The sequence below is a fragment of the Etheostoma spectabile genome, chromosome 11 (assembly GCF_008692095.1).
Source record: "Etheostoma spectabile isolate EspeVRDwgs_2016 chromosome 11, UIUC_Espe_1.0, whole genome shotgun sequence".
NCBI lineage: Eukaryota > Metazoa > Chordata > Actinopteri > Perciformes > Percidae > Etheostoma > Etheostoma spectabile.
In genome coordinates, this window is record NC_045743.1 from 125,370 (window position 1) to 144,988 (window position 19,619).

Consider the following 19,619-nt stretch of genomic DNA (forward strand, 5'->3'; position numbering starts at 1 on the left):
TCTTTTTGCATCGGTAGCTTTTAAAGGCCATTTTCTCAACAAAAAAAAAAATTGTTCTCAGACTCTGAGCCTGATTTATGTAACTTTTATTCCTAAAAACATTGCAAAAATGTTGAATGGCTGTTAAGTATTACATAATGACTGTAACGAATGAACGGAAACAAACTGTTAGACACATCTAGGCACATTATGCATCAAGGCACTTTTTATTAAGCATTATCACAATAATAATTTGTACTTTCAAATACCAAAGGTCCATTTTTTAGCTTCTTCTGCTTTCAATCCCATCTCATGGTCTTCCTCGTCAGATGGGGTTTGCTCAGTTTTAATTTGTTCTTTTCACTATGATGTGTGTTTAGGGTTTTTAAATGATTAATCATACTGGAGTGTATTTACCTCTTTATTGAGCTATGGAAATATACTTTTAAAAGTTCAGTGAATCCACTCAAATAACAAATAACATCTCGTAGTAGTTTTTGTTCTTTGTCCAGGTTTTGAAACACCCACCTCTTTTTTCTGCCTCCCCCACAATACAATGGAGGGGAATGGAATTTCATTTGTTATGATTAAAGCATTGAAAAAACACTTTTTTAACTGAGCAGCAACATCTAATTCCAGAAAAGTTGTCTGTATAATTCACAGAAGTTTTCATGGCTCTGACTATTTTCAATTAAAGCTCAATTAAAATCAGTAATCCGAGTTGCAAAAACGTTTTTGTTGAAACAACTGTATGTCAAGAGAGGTGTCAACAATGGTTATCTTTTGCTGGGCTGCTGGATTAGAGAGCATTATAGGCTGCTGTCTCTCTTAAGGAAATCATACTAAACTCCATTTATAAATCTGTCACTTTTCGTCTCAATCTGGATAATCCTCAGACCTCACTGTGAGCATTTTTCACTGAAACTGCTTTCGACAACAGAAACAAGTCTTTATGAAAACAGCTGACAGCTTATTCTGCGGATTACCCAAAGTAACAGTGATAATGCTTCTAGGAAAAGATGTTGCTGTCGTCATTTTTTGGTCTTGGGACAGATATGTCAAACCTGGACAGATAAAACCCAAAACCATCGGCATGGCTAGATAGCGCTAGAGTTAGGTGATTTAAAGTCACGCAGTTGATTTATGTAAGAGTGTTTTTTATTTGAGCAACTGCCATTTGGACATTTAGTATCTTAATTGGTTCAAATTAAATGCATTTTTGTTTCAGTATGAAATGGTAGTAACTGATCAATGGATTTAGATTTCTTTTTTGGCCGATTTAATGTGATTTTGAAGGTTTCAACTGGTTTTACATTGCTCAGCATTCATTGCTTTTTCACATGCATACAACAACCATTTGCAGGTTTATTTGCATAGTTGAGCAATAAGCATTCTTTAAAAAAACATCACTGTCAAACCCAAAGTGATTAAATCTATCTTTTCCAATTGTAGCGACGGAGGGGAGGCTTTAAGTGGGAACTGGTCCTAATCTTTTTGGTAGCAAACCGCCGCAGCGTTTAGAATTAAGCAGGCTTCCCGAAACAACTCAGCTAAGTCCGGTTATTTAATTTAGGATTAATTGTCAGACCTCATCTGCGTCATTAGGGTTCACTCGTTCATTAACCACGCTCTTGTGGTTCCCTCTGTGTGTACAACAGAGACATGTGTGCTGACCAAAGGCAAACATCTGGCCACAGTGAAGGCGCAGACCGACTGCCAGTGCTTCTCTCTCTCCTGGGACGACTTTCAGGAGGTGCTGGAGGGCTTCCCAGATGTCAAGAAGGACTTAGAAAAAGTGGTTCAGCTCAACTCTGATGGTGCACTTGTGTAAGACCAAATACTAGACATTTTTATTTTTACTGTATGAAAAGGACAGGGAATATGGATATTTCCAGGACATTTAATGTGATTATGTGATGGACAGTACGACTGTTGCTGATTCCCCATGTGGACACCAGTTGGACACTTATTCACGGATGAGATGGACAATTTTAGAGCATTTTATTCTGACAGGTAATTATACAGTCTCCTGATCCATCAGTTATTAGCAATAATCAAAGACCGCAACAGTTAATACGGGTCAAACGCTTGATCTCTGCTTTGTGGTTGATGCTGCTATTTAGCATTGATGTTTGGAAAGTCAATGCATACCTTATTGAAAAAAAAAAGAAAGATCTGTCTTAAAGGGGAATTCTGGTTTCATACAACTTGGGCTTTACTTTTGTAGTTTGGGCCGTCATTCCTATAAATAAAATCAAAAGACTGGGAAAGAAACACGTGCAAACCCCTCATGTTAGCTAAATTGCTTGAACATCCATCACAGTTCATAGCATAGTTTTCTTGTGTCATGATGGATTATTACCAGCGTTCGAGATGCTATCACCTTTAAATTTACCTTATTCAGAAAATCTGGCAAAACTTGTAAACTTACTGTCTGATTGTCTGACTTCTTGTGTTTCTTCCCCCGTTCAGACTTTGTTTCAACACAATTAACATGATGTTTTAGCAGACATAATGTTAGCCATGTTAACTAGCTCAGTGTAGCATTTTAGCGTGCTAAATAACACTAAACACAAAGTACAATTGAGGCTGTTGGAAACTTTCATCAGAGTTTTAGACAAAGAAAAGTTTGACTTCATAATGGCACTAGGTAAAAAGTCAGTGGAAGGCTAAAGTCATTAGGATTCATCGTCTGGGGAACATGACTGTCTGTACGAAAGTTCATGCAATTCTTCTGATATTTGATGAGACTTTTCGGTCTGCATTAAAGTGGTCGACCGACTGTCCTAAGGATGGATGACATTAGACCCAAGTTGCAACATAAACTGGAATTTTGCTTTATAGGAAAGTAAACAAAAAACTCATGTATGTCATTTATTTGGAAATTATATTACACAAGACATGTCAATGCCACTGTGAAAGCAAGAAAAATAAAACAAATGCTTTGAATACGATTAAGAAACATCTCTGTGGAACAGCAGGTTGTTTCCTTTGCCCTTTAGTGTTTCATCCAAACACACACACTGTGCCCGAGGCCAGCCGGTGTTTGTACTCATAGAGGTAGTAGGAGGCTGGTGGGAAGTTGCACTTCATCTCCATCCTGCCCGGCACCACGTGGACAGACACACCAGATCCCAGCCCCTCCTGCAGCTTCCTCAGCATGCGTGAGGCCAGGTAGCGCCGCGCTCTGCCTGGGTCTTCCTCGATGGAAGCGTACACCTCAGGTGGCGGGTTGGGGATCTTCCACTCCAAGTCCACGATAAGCTGGTGGATACGGCTCTTGTCCAACGAAGTGGGCGTGTCACGATAGCACGCCACCACGTGGGGGATTGGTGCTTCAGACGCCACCGAAATAAAATTGTTGGGCTGCTGTTGTGGCAGGACACCTTCCTTTTCTTCTTTTTCTTCATGTGTTTCCTCGTCCTTCTCAACCTTCTCAACCTTCTCAACCTTCTCGTCATTCTCGTCCTCCATGGTTCCCACGGCAGGGTGGAGCATCACCGCCCAGCGCAGCCAATCATAGTTCTTCTCCAGGGTCTTCAGGATGCTCCCCGCTGCCTCCTCCGGGGGTGCACGGTTCTGCACGGCCTCTTGGAGTTGCTGCCGTATATCCCCCTCCGCCTGCTGCAAAAAGTAGCCCAAGCAGCGGCCTCCCGTGTTCTTCATCTTCCTGTAGAGGGCAGCCATCCGGTCAGACCAGGTCTTCATCAGCAGAGCCTGGTCTCTGCCTGTCAGAGAAGCCTGCGTAAAGAGGCACAGGAGACCAGTGCCCAGGACAAAGTTTATCTGTTGAGAGAATAGAAGGAAAGAAGAGAGCGTGAGCCTTCAAATAGTGGTCAAAACTAGAGTAAAATTAAAGCTGGGCTTCACAACTTTTCTTTTGGCCAATAGAAGTGATTTTGAGTATCAGAAATCCCATAATGAGACTTTTTGTCCAAGTAGTACCAGGATTTAAGAGCTTCAGGAACTATAGATCCTGTTAGCACATTGGTATTTGTACAGTACAAAGTAGCAACGATCAGCTTACCATGCTGAAACAAATAGCTAATAAAGTAACGTTTCATTTATCATGTTCTTTTTACCTGTTGAACCCAGAAACAACCTGTGGGTGGTTGCAGGCCAAATGTGTGCTCTAGGGTACCAGTGGTCAGTGACATTCAACTGCAACCTCGACTTTGAAAGTTCCTAGACCATCGGAAAATACTATCTTGGAGCTTTTAGGAGAGGCGGGAACTTCGACCCAGAAACCAAAACTGAAACCATGTTGCTGCATTTGACGTGCAGGACAGTTTCTGGAGTTTGCAAAAAGTTTGAGTTCCTGAAAAAAGCTTTTACGGCCAAAAACAGACATCATATGTACACTACATTTGTTTATTTTTACAGACATGGCTGATCTGATAACACATCAAGGGGATGACAGCAGTAAAACATCTACCAATAGTGAGTCCAGCTTTCTCTGAACAAAACATGTGCTCACAGCTCCTTAGAGAAAAGTTATGATTTCAGGTTTTCTTCCTGTGTGCAGAGAAATGGCTGAACCGAACACTAAAACATAATTTTGTTAAATCTTTTGCATCTTCATAAGTTTTAACAGAGGTAGTTAATGTCATAATCATGTCTAGCACAGGTTTGTTGTTGTTAATGACGCTGTATTGTTTTTAGCAGTACACCAACTCATCTGAGATTTTTGTCACCTAGACTGGACTTGAAAATGTGTTTCCACATCTTCTCGTTACAGCAGGACAGAGGCTGGTTATTACTCTCTTGGCTCGCTCTATTAAACTGAAATGAACACTTGGCCCTGTGGGACTGACCAAAATAAACCACCCCTGTCGCAAACTCTTTGTAAAGAGAGCTATGTAAGGTTATTTAAGGCCAGTGCACAAAATCACTGCCTGCAGAACATTTTAGTTGCGTTAAAAAAATTTCAGATAAGCACAATCATTTTTGTTTTTATTTATTTATCATATTGTAATGTGGCTTTGGTCTGATTTACAAAGATTTGTTATTGTGCCAGCAGGAGGGGAAAACCCAGCATGACACACACACTTATCATCCACGACATGTTTACTCATGATAAGTTGTTAAAAGTTAAAGAAACATAGCTGCGGTTCCTTTGGTTAACAAGGTCGGCTTCTCCGGTCTGGACACGAGTTACAGCGGTGACTTTGACAACTAGTTAGTCCGACATGTTGCACACACAGTTAAACCCACTGTAGATCTCTCGGCTCGTTACACAGGAGAAAAGTTAGGGTGGTTATTATCTAAATATCTATTGGAAAATTTGACTATGATAGACTATGACTGCACAGTGAGGTAGCACCGGGCTTCACTCAGCATTTATGTTAAGTCCTTGAAAGGAGCAGAACGCAAACAAATCGCTCGTTCAGCAGCAATTTCAAGCAGAAATTGCTTCAGCATTAAGGCTAATCCACTGAGGCTGGCTCCCTCGTACCCTAAAGCCCTTTAATAAGTGGACTCTGGACTTGAGTTTGTAGGATGAAAACTATGTCTGACTTCACAGCAGGGACAACAGCAGGCGTGGTGAATGACTTTGCACGAACGATGACTTCCCTGGAAACGATCGTGCATATAGAGTGTAACAAATGCTGGTCAAACCTAGGTCATGCCTGCAATATGTTTGAAAAAGATAATTACTTTTACATAACGAGCAAGTCTGTGACTGCTGCACGGTCTATTAAGGTCCATTTATTCGCATAGTGGGCAGTTATTTTGTGTGTCTTGCTCCAGGGCATTAGGACAGATGGACATTTGGTGTCTTTTTTTTTGGAAGGGGGGGGGGGGTCGGGGGGTTACGTAAGAAACTGGAGACAACGCTCTATTTGACCCTATAAAAAAAAAGGGAAATATGAGCACTCACCCTTGCTTTTGTGGGTTTTTAAACGTTTGACATTCTAGTCACAATTATGTAACGTAGCCTCACACAGTCTACAGTATTCAGACTTTGAAATTGCTGTTTTAATTTGAGGTTTAAAGCCTGAGCAACTCAGCCCGAGCAGCTGCTTTTTGTGGATTTGTTTCCAAACCAGCAGTGTAAGCAAAAGGGAATTTGCCAACTCAGCTCACAAGAAAGACAACAGAAGGTCACAGCTCTGCTGAATTAAATATTCAGGTTATTTTCATACCAAGAAGATAGATGCAACATGCTTCACTCCCCCACAGGACCACAATGTTTTGCTTTCAATTTTATATTTTTGGTCTGACAACTGAATATTTAATATTGTAAGCTGTGCTCCTCAATGCTTTTCTTTTACTGTATAAACTTCCGTCCTCGGGGAAATGATTATGTTTGATATTTGATGAAATGTGGTCTAAAGTACCTTCTTAATTCTTGGATTGGATGCAATTAACAATATTTAATAATGACAGATCAGTTGCACTCCAGTTCCAGTTTAAAAAGAAGTTTGTCCGAATGTCCTTTTTCTTTCTGTCATTTTCCCTCCCTGTGTGTGTGCATGTGTGTGTGTGTGTGCGTGTGCGTGTGTGTGTGTGTGTGTGCGTGTGCGTGTGCGTGTGCGTGTGTGTGTGTGTGGTGGTGTGTGTGTGTGCGTGTGTGTGTGTGTGTATTTGATTGCTGCATTACCTCAGGCTCCCTGCTGCTGTAGTCAAGCTGGAGTGCGTGCGGATGTATAATGACTTGTAAAATAGAGAAAATGAAACTTTAATGACCCCCTGTAGGGGGATGAGTTGAACACAGAGACCCCCCCCTCCTCCCCTGCACCTTCACCGACCTTGACACAGAACTCCCTCAGCTCCCAGCGTTTAGGCTTGCGACTCAGTATGAGCTCCTCCAGCAGCGTGGGCTGGTCGGTCAGCGCCGACACTCCCATCAGACGGTTGTACAGAGCTGTCAGCTGCCTCTCCAGTCGGTAGTCCTGCACGTACTGCAGGAACACCTCCGTCTCCTTCTTGGTGAAGTCTGACTGGGCTCTCACCTGAAACAGGCAGGGGTGAGAGAGTGCTAAAGGGCAGGGGTGGGTTTTCAAAGCTTTTAAATGGCAGGACCAGAGTCAGTGAAGACCCATTTTTTAGAATTAGAAGTAAAAATGTGTTAAAACTCCAATTTAAATCTATATTTCATGGCAATGAAAATTATTTATTATTATTTACCATTATTTATTCAGTGGAATAAATGAATGCAAAATCCAGAACTTGAAATATTACAAACAAATAACCGCTATTTGTAATTCTTAGCACACAGCCATGGACACCCCTCCCCTGCTACATAGGAGCAAGACAACCAGACTGAAAGACACAAAACAACTACAAATCACAGCTTTTGTTGTCTCTTCCAAATCAGTTTGTGTCTCTATGGCAGTGTTTGGTCTCTTAAGTTAATTGTTGTCTCTTCTGGTAACTTTGTGTCTTTTTTTGGTCCTTTTGTGTTTCTTTGTAGTCATTTTTGGTCTCTTTTTAGTCGTGTTGTGACTCCTTGTCACTGTTTTGCGTCTCTTTGTAATCATTTTTATGTTGTTTTGTGTCTCTTTTTGGTCGTTTTGCATCTCTTTTTTTGAGGCAACATTCCAATCAAACAGCTGAATTATAGCTAAATTTCATGTTTTACTCAAGGTAACACTTCACCATTTTTGTGCTGCTTAAATTTCACTCCCAGATCATATAACATTGAGAGTATGTATAAACATAATTGTGTTACTTATCGGTTTGACTCAGTGATCTCAGTTCACTTTATTCAGCTAAACTGATCCAGGAAGATTTTTTTTTTTCAAATTCAAATGCTTCATGAAACAGATGGCTGCTATTCTGAGCTCATTTAAGGTATTTTTACATTTTGTGACATTTTGAAATAATTAAAGAGGAAACTAAAAAGCCTAAGTCTGTTAATACTATCTGGTAGAACTAACCAGATGTTCAATTATACATCTGGTCACATATCTGCATTTACATAATACGCTCAGCATGATGAGTTCAGGCACAGTCACACACCAGTTTAGCGAAATTGGCAGCACGCTTGTTACTCTTCAAGGTCAGCTCCACCTTGGGAGCCCCTGATCCTGTTTATAAAACCGCCAGTTCAATTTAAATTAGCTGTCCACACGTATGAAGGGCTGCAGCTAACAATTATTTTCATTGTTGATTATTTATTATCAGAAAATGGGGGAAAAATGTTTCCCAAAGCCCAAAATGACGTTCGCAAATGTTGGTCCAAAACTCTTAAAGATATCCAGTTTACTGTCACAGAGGAGAGAAGAAACTAGAAGCTATTCACATTTAAGAAGCTGGAATCAGAGAATGTCTACATTAGTGTCTTTAATGTCTGCTTTTTTTACTAGTTGATAACTAATCGATTCATTTTGCAGCTCTTTAGGTCTGTTCTCCTCTCAGCTACCCATCTGTCAGCCAGCAGCAGGTCACAGGACACTGTTCAGCTTTAGTTTTGTGAAGGTGTGACTGTTGAACAGCTGCTCCGACCGTAACCTTCACAATAAAACGCTGAGAGGCAGGTACGCTCCAGTCTTCCCTAAATAAGCTGATATTAGACTACCCCTCCAAATGAAAGTAGTTGCCTGTACTAAGTTTAACTGCACGTATGAGATCCAGGGATTGTTTCCTCACCGCTGTGCCCAGCTGGTAGTACACCACTGCCAGGTCGTCCTCCAGCCGGTGGACCTCCTGGTCGTCCAGCAGGCCGTGTCCCGATGCTCCCAGCTCCTGATCGATGTGGTCCAGGTTCTTCTTGGCCCCCTCACTCTCCTCTGCTGTGGCGCTGCCGCCCAGATAGGAGCAGATGCCCTGAACCAGGACCCTAACCAGCACCACACATACACAATTTAAACAGACAGGGTTTTGGATTTGGAATAGAAATGTGTTTGGAAGATATGTTGTTTTGTTGCACGTGTTCAAAGTGAAACTCACCTCACAGTCTGCATGTAGCCCACTGGCTCCAAAACCTTCCCAAACATCGCCATGGATCCACAGCTGTGTCCTGACAAATGGAGAAAGGGAACAGTTTACTCCACTTTGTTGTAAATCTACATTCACTGCTCTGATCACCCATTTGCAGGACCCACCTTGAAACCTGTTGAGACCTTTTTGTTGCAACTCACCGCAGTTGTTCCGTTTGCACGTTTGTACTGACCTTCACAGTTTGTCCAATATTTATACACTCTCCTGAGCAACCAGTTAATCTGATAACAATTCTCCACCGACAGCTCTCTCTGCACTTGAGAGCGGAAGTCACAATAGGAGTGAGTTTACAGCCAGCTTTATTTTCCCCAAATTTTCCCCACCCCTGAATCAGCAGTGTTTTAAAGGGACAAGGCCCGTGATCAGTTTCCCGTACTTTGTTTATTTTGAAAAATTTTTAGTTAGTGCACGGGGATTTTAATGCCAGCTTAAAATGCAAAAAATTTTTGTTAAATGTGTGTTTTTTAATAGCGCTTTTCGTCTTAACAACTACTAAAAGGTTTTTACATCAACAGGAACATTACCTTTCCCCAACAAGGCTACGCTGGCCAAGCCGACTATATATCAATCTTATGTAAATAGATAGTGTAAAAAAGGGCAAATCTGTCGAATGTGCTTTGCCCTCCACACTTCTTTGAGCCGAACTGATAAAATTTTGAAATTTTTATATTTTTGCTTATACAAACTGGGTGTTGGGGTGACTTTACTGAAAAAAAGCTGTATTTTGCCTTTTTTGCACACACCACAATTTGAAAATAAGATTAAGCCTATCAAAAACCCCAGACCATTGAAATGAAATGAGATGCTTAGTGCTAAAACTTAGTGAAATTTTAATTTAAAGTTTTTCACCTGAATATGTGCAGTGTTTGCTCGGAGGAGACTATGTACTTTTGGGGTCCTTGAATTCTGGAGGTGGTCTATTGTATAGTGTCTTGAGGGAAAACCCTTTTTATGAATTTTACTATAAAAAAATTTAATTTTAAATGAAATTTAATAATTGAAATTGAATTAAAAAATCTCTGTTCACATCCGCCTGGTGGCGCTAAAGCAACTTTTTAATTTTGGTTACAAACGCCAAAAAAAAAGGAAAAAGAAGAAGACGAAAGAAGAAAAGACGAAGAAGAAAAAGACAAGAAGGGCCCCCAAACGAAAGGTTCTGAAGGAGAGAAGTAAAAACCCCCTATTTTGGGGAAAGCCTTTTTTTTTGCCAATATTAAAAAATTTATCAAAAAAAAAAATACAATTTTAAAAAAAAGAAAACAAAATCTGGGTCGGAAAGGGGCTTCGCATTTTGAAACCCAAGGGGGTGAAAAAGGGGAGGGGGGGGGGCCCTTTTTGGCCCTTTTGGTAAAATTTTTTTTTAGGAAAAAGAAAGTTTTTTTTGGGGGGAAAAAAGGGGGGGGGAAAAGCAACAACCAAAACGAAAATCAAGTGAAAGTGGGACCCTGAAGGTAAAACGTGGGGGGAAAAACGAACGACGATTTTACAAGATTCTGTTTTTAGTCTGATATTTATCGGCCCCATTGAAACACACACTCCCAAGCCACTTGAAATTAAAGGTTTCCCCAATTTAGACAAAATCTGGGACATTTCCGTCGAGCGTATTTCCTACAAACAAGTAAGTTTTTTTTTTTAAAAATTAAAAAGGGACATAGACCCAGAGTGTTTTTTTAGGGGTGACCCCCCCCCCAGGTCTTGGCTAGACCCCCCCCTTTTACTTCCTACTCCACACCCCTCAAAATAAAAAAATCCTAATATTTCAAAAATTAAAGTCCTAAATTTTTAAGATAAAAAGTCCTAATATTTCAAGAAGAAAGCCAAATTTCAAGATAGAAAGTCCTAAAATTTTAAGATAGAAAGTCTTAATATTCATAAGGTTGTAATTTTTACTGAATACATTTATCTGACAGCTTTGCTTTATGCTCAAGGTTTGTTTCTGCAACAGCTCATTGAGAATCAGATACAACAAAAAACTACTGAGGACATATTTTCCTTTTGACATTGATGCAGTATTAAACGAGATCGCTGCAATGTAAGTAAATAGGATAATTGTTCAGCTTGTATTTACCTTCATAAAAGTGCTCGTTTTGCTTATCAGTGATTTTAGCATCGTAAAATACGGCTTTCTAAAACCTCTCTGAGCACCGCTGGCTCTGGCTGTCTGGAGCCTGCGTGTGTTGGGTGTGCGATTATTGGCTCCGTTTTGTTAGTTTTTTCTTTCTTTCATTCCAATTTCGGGTCTTTCAGTCACACTGAAAAAACCGGGGACATTTCCGGGGACAGATCCAGCCGGGGACAGGTAGCCAAAATCGGGGACGTCTGGTCACCCTAACTTGAATCTGATTCACCAAGCACTAGTGTGCCATGTGTTAACGTTTTGAAGATGAAAACATTCAGCAGTACTAAATGGCTCAGTAAGAATCAAGCATTTCTAATGTAATGTATTTTACAGTCTGTCTGTAACACGGTCTTTATAGCACATATAACTATAGATCTGTGGGCCTGTTATCTTTTCAGAGAGTAGTGATGGTCTCTGATCTGTCATCATACAGGGGCAGATCCAGGGTCAGATTGCTCAGCAGAAAGCACAAGCAAAGGAGGTAAGTAACTTCGTTAAGGCCTGTAGAGTGATGGAACAGAGGCTCGCTCAGGACATCCGAACACTGAAGGGACACTGGGAAAAATATGGTTACCAAGCTCCCAGTGACACCCAGAGAACAACCAGTAAGTAATTACTGTAGCTGTGTTGGTAGAAGTCAAACATAGTTTTATAAAACTGTATGTTTATGCACGTATTGATATGTACTGCAGTGCAAGGTGTTGAAGTTGCTATGTCTACCATTTTTAACTGCTCACTAAAGGAAACAACAGGCACTCAAAATGTGTTTTTGTTGTGACTTTCTTATACAGAGGCCGAAGGTCAGGAGTCAGAAACTGAAGATGAAATAGCAGATGAGAATAAAACCAAATCAGCGAGAGGAGAGAGGGGAAGCCAGGAGGAGGCTGGAGGTAATCACTTCACATCGCCTCCGACAGCGGGACCGCCATCATTTATTAACTTGCTGCAAACGCCGCAGCTCTCTGACTTTGGTCTGTCTGAGATGCAGCTGAAGAGAACTCTGGCCGGGTGCTCTGAAGTGCCTCCTATGCCTGAAATGAGCCTCCCTCACCCCTCACTCAACACGCCCGCACCCCCGCCCATGTCCTTAACCCCCAAATGTGCCCTGCGGATGGATGACGATGAGTTACAGACACCTCAGATGTCTGACTTTGGCATTTCAGAGCACACAATGTGTCTGAACGACTTCACTATGGATCTGCTCCGGAAGAATGTTGAAAAGCCCCAAAGGTAGAGCATAATGAGCATTACATAATGTTTCTAGGATATAACCTCTACCGGCAATGCACCGGATTTGCAGCAGTACTGCTAGAGATCTTTCAAGTCAATTGTCACTGCGCTTATTGTTGCTTTATTATTGTCCTCTTCTTTGACAGACCACCACAAGACATGCCTGTATCACCAGAAAACACTCTAATGGACAATTTACACAAACAAGGTAAGAACATCTTAGAGCTTCCTCATCTCCTGAACTGGCGTCTTAAATTGAAGCCTTAGCTTCCATCTTTAATTAACCTTTACCACTGTTTTTTTGTTTTTTGTCTTGTTTTTTTCCGAGGGAATTTACGTCAAATCCACCATCCTAGTTGCAAAGAAATAAGAAAACACTGAAATGAAACATGTTTTGCTGTCCCCTCATATCACATTGTGTTCTTATATCATCTGCAGCACATAACTTGGAGTCCCCAGAGCCACCTGTGTTTTGCACCCCGGGGTTCAAGATCAAAAAGACAAACCTTCCCCGCTCCCCACTTGCTCAAAGAAATGGTGACCCAGAATCCCCCGAACGCCTTAAAAACCTGCCCACCACCCCCGAGATCCCAGCATTTAAAACCCCATACGTTCACCGACTTGTCAGCAACAAAAAGGTATAAAGCATTTGAATGTGTAGAACATTTCATTGATAATGATTGTTTTCTTTATTACCTCATCTATACTAAAAAACTAACACAAAGACTTTCAGCTCAAGAGTTTTTGCATGTGTTCACAGAGTGCACAGCTGCCTGAGCCGATCATCATGCAAGCTGACGAGGAAACCGAGACCCGTGAACTTTCAACACATTGTAAACGCCCATGGGAATATGAAGTGCCAGAAATATCCATCATGGGTGTTGAGGACAATCAGATGCCAGATATGCCAAACCTGGAGTCTGATTTGGGAAATTCTTTACAAACTGTAAGCTGTTTTTTTTAGCCACAGGTCAAATTCACTGCTGTATCCCAATTTGTTTTTGAAAGATTAGTTAAAAATATCCTTGTGATTGAAGACTAGTAACTCATTTCTGTTTGGTTTGAGGGTTGCGGTATCTTCTTCCCTTACAGCCTGACCAATCCATTGCTCAGTGTGGTTAAATGCGATTTACAGATACAATATTTAATTTGAGCCAGGCTGACTTATTTGTATGTTTTCACTGTTTATTAAGAAGGTTGTTACTCCTTTTTCAGTGAAAATGAACCTCAAATCAATTGCATTACACTCATGATATAATAAAAATGATAATGATGGTAACTTGATATATTGCAAGACAGACCTCTACTGACCATCATATTTACATCATACTTTGGTGGATAATATAGCCCTGAAATTACAAAATAACCATTTTTTAAAACTTTTTTTCCTCTTGCGTTTCACACAAAGTTTGGAAATGGCTAAGAAAGTGCTTGGAACAACGACTCAAATTGATAAAACTTTTAAAAAGTAATGCTAAGTGTCAATATCAATCACTATTCTGTATTTATTACAGTGAAATAAGGATGTTGTATTAAAAATAGGAACTTCTTCTTTGTTTAATGCTGGCCTGCATTTTAACCTGTCTACCTCCAGGGAAGTGCAAAAAGGCCCAGGAAGACTTTGAAGCATAAAAAGGTGACCAAGGAGCCCGTTGTCCACAACCTGGAGCTGGACGGACCCACCCAGGAGTTCAGCTTGGGGACACCTCGCATCAGGATGGACTACCAAGACCCCAGCACCCCAGAGATGCCAGACCTCAGCTCTGTAACACAGGACATCTGTAAAGTGAGTCCTGTTTATTCTTAGCGGATTAACTATAGACATTTGCTGGCAAAACGTTTTTAGATTGACTTCCCAGTAGGGATGCACAGATACCATTTGTTTCGCTTTCCGATACTTGAACTTGTGTATTGGCCGTTACAGAGTACTGATCCAATACCAGTGTGTCATATATTATATTATGTTATAACAACTGTATACTACTGTCCCTGTATGGATGTGATATGATTTGTTTTGGGCCTGGCTCAGTTCTTTGTGAAACATGAACAAACACAAACAATGAGCACTGTAGAACTTTTATTATCCAGTTTGACAATCAGTCATAACTGAAAGAACATAAACTACTTTAACGTAGATTTTATTTAGGGCTTTATTATGTGGTATCGGATCAGTGCATAAACTCAATACTTCCCGATACCAGTGTTTTAGGCAGTATTGGAGGCGATATTGATACTGATATTGGAACATCTGTACAGAAGCGAACAGGCTGCTGATGTGCTTATTCCCAAAGTCATTGAGCTTTGGAAATGCGGTTTCTGTGAATCTCATACCCCGGCTTCAGTACACTGAAAGGACGTCGAAATCCAGTATTATTAACGACAATGGCTAGTCGTCAAGTGAAATCATGTATTGGGGAAAGGGCCTCTGTTATTCTACAGCCAAAGATCTGCAAACTGTCTAGCATTGCTCCTCTTCTGCCACCTATACCTGCTCGATGGAGAAGTTAATGTCACGTTGCTAGGAGGTGGTATCGGTTGTGGAAGTAACGTAATCATTTTATGATTACAAGGGCGAGTACACAACATCAGACGGATACTGGCATTGGTATCGGTGCATCGCTACTTCCCAGCCTTTATTTCATGCCTGTGTGGTTAAAAACAACTTGAACAGACCTCAGATTTGTTTGACATATGTTCCAGAACATGTTTCAAATTTAACCTTTTGCCGTACTCTTCATGCTTTCCTTTTTCACTCATGATTTCCATTTTGTTTTAAAGCTTGTGTCCCAGGCTCAGTTAAAGAAGACTGCCATGGCGGTTGTGCTCCCAAACCGGTAAAGATCCTCAGAAAACCACTTACCTCTACCTGGAGATTCATTCTGTTTGAAGCAATGCTGAAGATAAGGATTGCAATACATTTTACTAAAGTTGCAGACCAGACCAAATCAGACTACTGCTGAGTTGAAGAAAACAACATTACATGTAGTATTGTTTGTATATTCCTAATATATTAGCTAATTTTGAGGTGTTTAGTTTTCTGTCTTGTCTGTTTTTAATTGTGATTGATGTTTATTTCCTTACATTTTGTAGCCATGGTATCATTCATGCCTGTACTTTCTTTCTAATCATTAATTGTAACATGTCCTCTTTCCAGAGCTGCGAGTCTGTCTGCGGTGTCGGAGAGCGAGTTCCAGAGTTTACCCAGTTACATGAGGCAGATGACTCTGTCCAACCTCAACCTGGCAATCCAAAACATCAACAAATTCACGGCGGAGAGTCGAGGTCAGGGCTAGTGTTTTAAGTGTTTAAGACTTTATAAAGGATTATATAAAGTTAGGATTTATAAAAAATACATTTATTTTGGTTTTGATGACCTCTTCCAGCTATTAAATACTCCAGAAACACAGCAAATGGGAAAAAAAAAAACATCAAACAGTCAATTATCCACTCTATGCTGTTAGGTAGATGTCGACCGATAGGGATTTCCCTGTGGCCGATGCCGATCTTTAGAAGTCAGGGTCAGCTGATGGTCGATAAATGCCGCCGATGTATTTTGGCCGATATGTGCTTTTTTTTAAACCTCTATTTGAAAGATAAAATAACACTAATTACTTAAGATACAGCAAAATTTCTCAACAAAAACATTCATTGAACACTTGACCAATCTGCACTTGTATACTGAAATTAAAAATGTATAATGTAAAAACATTGTACAAATAATGTATAAGAAATATTTTAAATAAACTTTGTTGTATAAACTTTTCAATGAAACAATGAAGTTTAGTACACTTAGCAGCATTTATCAAACTTCTGAGAACACAAATCTGCAAACTTTCATAAATAAAAAAATCAACAATTTTAACAATTGCAGTGCTGCTAAAAAATGTATAACACCTGAACACTAAATCTTAGTGGGTCTTCACTTTTTTTTATTTAAAATTAATTTATTTGTATTTATTTTTTAAATCAGCAGATTATGAAAATAAAATGCCAGAAATCGTCTAAACTAATCGGTCGACCTGTACTTTCAGGTTTTCATGACTTTGTTCTACATCTTCACTCACAACAAAGAAGCTTCTGAGCATCTGTTGTTTCTTATGTTCTTTTGGCAAATTATATAATTGTTAGGAAGCTCTGGGTGAAGCTAAAAACAAATATATTTTCTAACCTTTTTTTTAAATTTATAGTAAGTTTATGGTATTTAAGTAGCTGTGACATTCATTTTTGGTCACATTGCCCAGCTTTGTTTGGCTGCAGAACATCCATGTTAACTTGTTTTCTCCGTGTTCAATGTATTCATGAGCTAAATGTCAAAATATCAAAGTTCAGTAGCAAAGTTGCAACTGAGCCTATTTTCAGTAGCAGGCATAAACCGCACCAGCTGGATCAATACGCTCTACTGTTACAACTGATCAGGAACCACCTGGCTACGACCTTTTAACCTTGTGTTGCTCCCCAGCACTATGTGACCACAAAAGCTGGAAATGCATCGTATGCTTGTAAAGGCTCAAGTGGCAAGGTTATTTCACCTTGGGAGTCGGTTTACATCAAACAACCACAGTCCAATTCCAGAAGAAAGCATGTGGTATATTCCAACTGTCGCATCAATTTTTTTTTTTTTCCCCAAAATGGTTTACGCTATAATTAATATCATGTATGTTAACGGACTGACTGACAGTGTTTCAGACTGCAAGTGGTGCTTGAAGGAAAAACTGTAATATTAAATAAAACTGAAGATTAAATGATGGTGACTACAAATCCGAAAAAGATGAGACACCGTAAATAAGAGTTGCACAAAAGGGGTTTCAATGAATTAGTACAGTAGTAACAAAAACTGGATTCCTAATCCTGTCAAGTTGGTAAGATTGTCTCCAATAACAGAAAGAAACAATGTATTACCATGAAAGATCTTGAGAGGTACAACAGTGTAATTAATCTAGCAAAAATACATTAGTCTGCAAAAGTAAAATACACAACCGCTTGCTCCAAAGTAATTTAACAGTTGACTTGGCTCAGGTTACCTAGCATGATGCATTAGCATACTGGCTAGCTAATTCGTTAACAAACTGAGGCCAGAGATACAATTTGTTTTTAACCTAATTCATTTAATTTATTATCTCAAATTATTATTATTATTATTTATTATCTCAAACTTCAAACTGTCACAAAATGGCTATAACCAACATCAATTCTGACAGATAATGGTCCAACAACGGCAGATTAATAATGCCGTTTTAACATTTCCTTGGTCACTGAGCTGTTGAACTGCTTTGAAACTGTGCCAGCTGCTGTTGCCACTAGCAACCAAATGTTTTTCATTTAATTTAATTTCATATATCATATATTTATTATACAGGAAAGTTAGAAAAAGTAACATTACATTACAACATAAATACGGGCCCGACTCAGTTTAAAAAAAGTTTTCAGCAGGTTCCTGTTCTGCAGAAACATAAAACATGGTTACAGCACGTCAGGACCGACATTATTACAAGACATCGATGTGGCAAAATAGATTTCGACAAATGAAATCCACAATACAGTTACATAAGGACAAAGACATTTATACAAAACATCAGCTGGGCTGAACACATACGGTCAGTGCAAACAAGGCTTGGGCAACACATAAACAAATTTACTAATGTGTGCAAGTGTAACTGTTAAAAAGGAGCTGTTTGTATGCCTTTTTAAAATATTTTATATGTTCAACTCAAACCAAGCATTGGTGGCAGAACAATCAATTTGATTATTTCTTTCCCATTTTAATCCGTTAAATAGTACGTTACATTATGTACAAAATTATCGCATGTCACTCAATACCAAAGCAAGGTTATCCCTCCAGTTTAAGTACATTATACAAATCGGAGAGCCAGATATAGCTAAAATTTAAAAACAAATAACACGGGACGAAGAGCACTTGTTGTACTTTGCAGCTGCCTGATGCCTGTAACGGGTTTCTGTTGTGTGTCGCCCTCTGCAGGAGGACAGACAGAGTTTCTGATGGAGGAGCTGAGAGCGATGTGCTCGGTTGGGACCAAGACCCCGGTGTACGTCCTGTGTCTCACGGAGCTCGGTAGGCTGAAGCACGTGTTAGGGGTCGGGAACAACTCCACGTACAGACTGTGCACTCACAACTAAAAGTGACTCGGATACGTCACAGTTTTAATGAGAATATGTCATCCGGACTCTCAAGAACCTGCTCGTACATCTCCTTTTTTTTTTCCTGTATTATAAAATTATTTTTCATTTCATTTTTCATTATTTTTGCAAAATTATTTACATCACTTTGTAGCAGTCCGGAGCTTGATAAAAGAGGCACATGGATATTATGTAAAGTAGTTTGTAAAAATAACTAAATAACGTGTTAATCACAGAAAGGTACATTTTTATGCACACATTTACACTATTCACGTGCAAATCATTCATAAAGTTAATTATAGAAGGGCCTCTGAAACCACTGTTGGTGAGGTGAATTGGTAATAAGGGAAACTGTCTCGTCCAATTCTGTATCGTCATTTTGTTTAAAATTTGAAAATGAAAATAAAGGATTTCATTGTGCAACTAACCCTTTGAATCAAGTCATTCAGATCACTCATGGAAAGTGATTTAGTGGCTGCCATGCATTCATGAAGCTGCTCCATGAAAGCTGAATCTTTCCATGGGAAGTACTTTATATAATTATAACTCTTTATACATTATGGTCACAATAGTATGCAAATAAATTTATTCTGCATCTTCGAGATCCCTGCTTTGGGTGGCAGTCCCAATAAAAACTGCCTAGGATCTTTACAGGTAAAAGCTTGTGAACTTACCCCCTGGGATAAGTAGTCTTATCTCAACAGAATACATCATTTATTTTTGATGATATTTTGTATTATTCTAAATCTGCAAATAAAATCTTTCAACTAAATGCTCTTTAATATTAACACATGATTTTTAAGATCACGCCAACAATTATTAGGCTATTTTATTAGCTTAGCATTCAATGCAACAAGACATAAAAGAATTATATAAAAAAACAAAAATAGCATCTTCAGAAGCTGAGATGTAGCCTTCACTTTAGTGTGTGTGTGTGTCACGGTGACATTAGGGCCCCAAATTTCAACCCATGAATTTACATTCAACCACTAAGTATATAATAAAATACTTTTAATATGTTTGTGTTATTTTTCTTTAGCTCGTCTTATTTGACTTGTGTAACCGTATCAAGTTAGTACTTTTGGAGATTTCCACAATATTTGGATTGATTTATCATAATGTTAACCATTATATAATGTTCACCTGCACTGCTGACTGTTACTATAGTAACAACTGTTTATATCTGCATCTTTTTTCCACTACTTACATT

The 19,619-nt window shown here is 39.4% G+C and overlaps 2 protein-coding genes across 2 annotated transcripts; one reads left to right on the forward strand and one right to left on the reverse strand.

Annotated features, from left to right (window-relative positions):
* Positions 1-2,717: 2,717 nt before the first annotated feature.
* LOC116697661 (uncharacterized) lies at positions 2,718-8,976 on the reverse strand. The gene is made up of 4 exons (XM_032529019.1): positions 8,875-8,976; positions 8,575-8,764; positions 6,732-6,935; positions 2,718-3,765 (listed from the first exon to the last, which is right to left on the reverse strand). The coding sequence occupies exons 1-4, from the start codon at positions 8,925-8,927 to the stop codon at positions 2,986-2,988; spliced, it is 1,227 nt and encodes a 408-aa protein (XP_032384910.1). The 5' UTR covers positions 8,928-8,976; the 3' UTR covers positions 2,718-2,985.
* ska3 (spindle and kinetochore associated complex subunit 3) lies at positions 8,926-18,898 on the forward strand. The gene is made up of 11 exons (XM_032530292.1): positions 8,926-8,984; positions 10,322-10,376; positions 11,478-11,649; positions 11,836-12,274; positions 12,421-12,482; positions 12,713-12,912; positions 13,035-13,220; positions 13,869-14,060; positions 15,053-15,108; positions 15,429-15,556; positions 18,252-18,898. Exons 1-11 carry the CDS (start codon positions 8,926-8,928, stop codon positions 18,407-18,409), a joined length of 1,707 nt encoding a protein of 568 aa, XP_032386183.1. The 3' UTR covers positions 18,410-18,898.
* Positions 18,899-19,619: the final 721 nt, after the last annotated feature.

Bases quoted from the DNA above. Each gene is read 5' to 3' on its own strand.
- LOC116697661 (XM_032529019.1), bottom strand. From the start codon at position 8,927: ATGGCGATGTTTGGGAAGGTTTTGGAGCCAGTGGGCTACATGCAGACT. The intron at 6,936-8,574 runs GTGAGGAAACAA...TGCCTGTTTCAG, and splicing joins ACTACCAGCTGGGCACAGCG to GTGAGAGCCCAGTCAGACTT. The intron at 3,766-6,731 runs GTCGGTGAAGGT...TTCTCTCAACAG, and splicing joins TGAGGGAGTTCTGTGTCAAG to ATAAACTTTGTCCTGGGCAC.
- ska3 (XM_032530292.1), top strand. From the start codon at position 8,926: ATGGATCCACAGCTGTGTCCTGACAAATGGAGAAAGGGAACAGTTTAC. The intron at 11,650-11,835 runs GTAAGTAATTAC...TTTCTTATACAG, and splicing joins TGACACCCAGAGAACAACCA to AGGCCGAAGGTCAGGAGTCA. The intron at 12,483-12,712 runs GTAAGAACATCT...TATCATCTGCAG, and splicing joins GGACAATTTACACAAACAAG to CACATAACTTGGAGTCCCCA.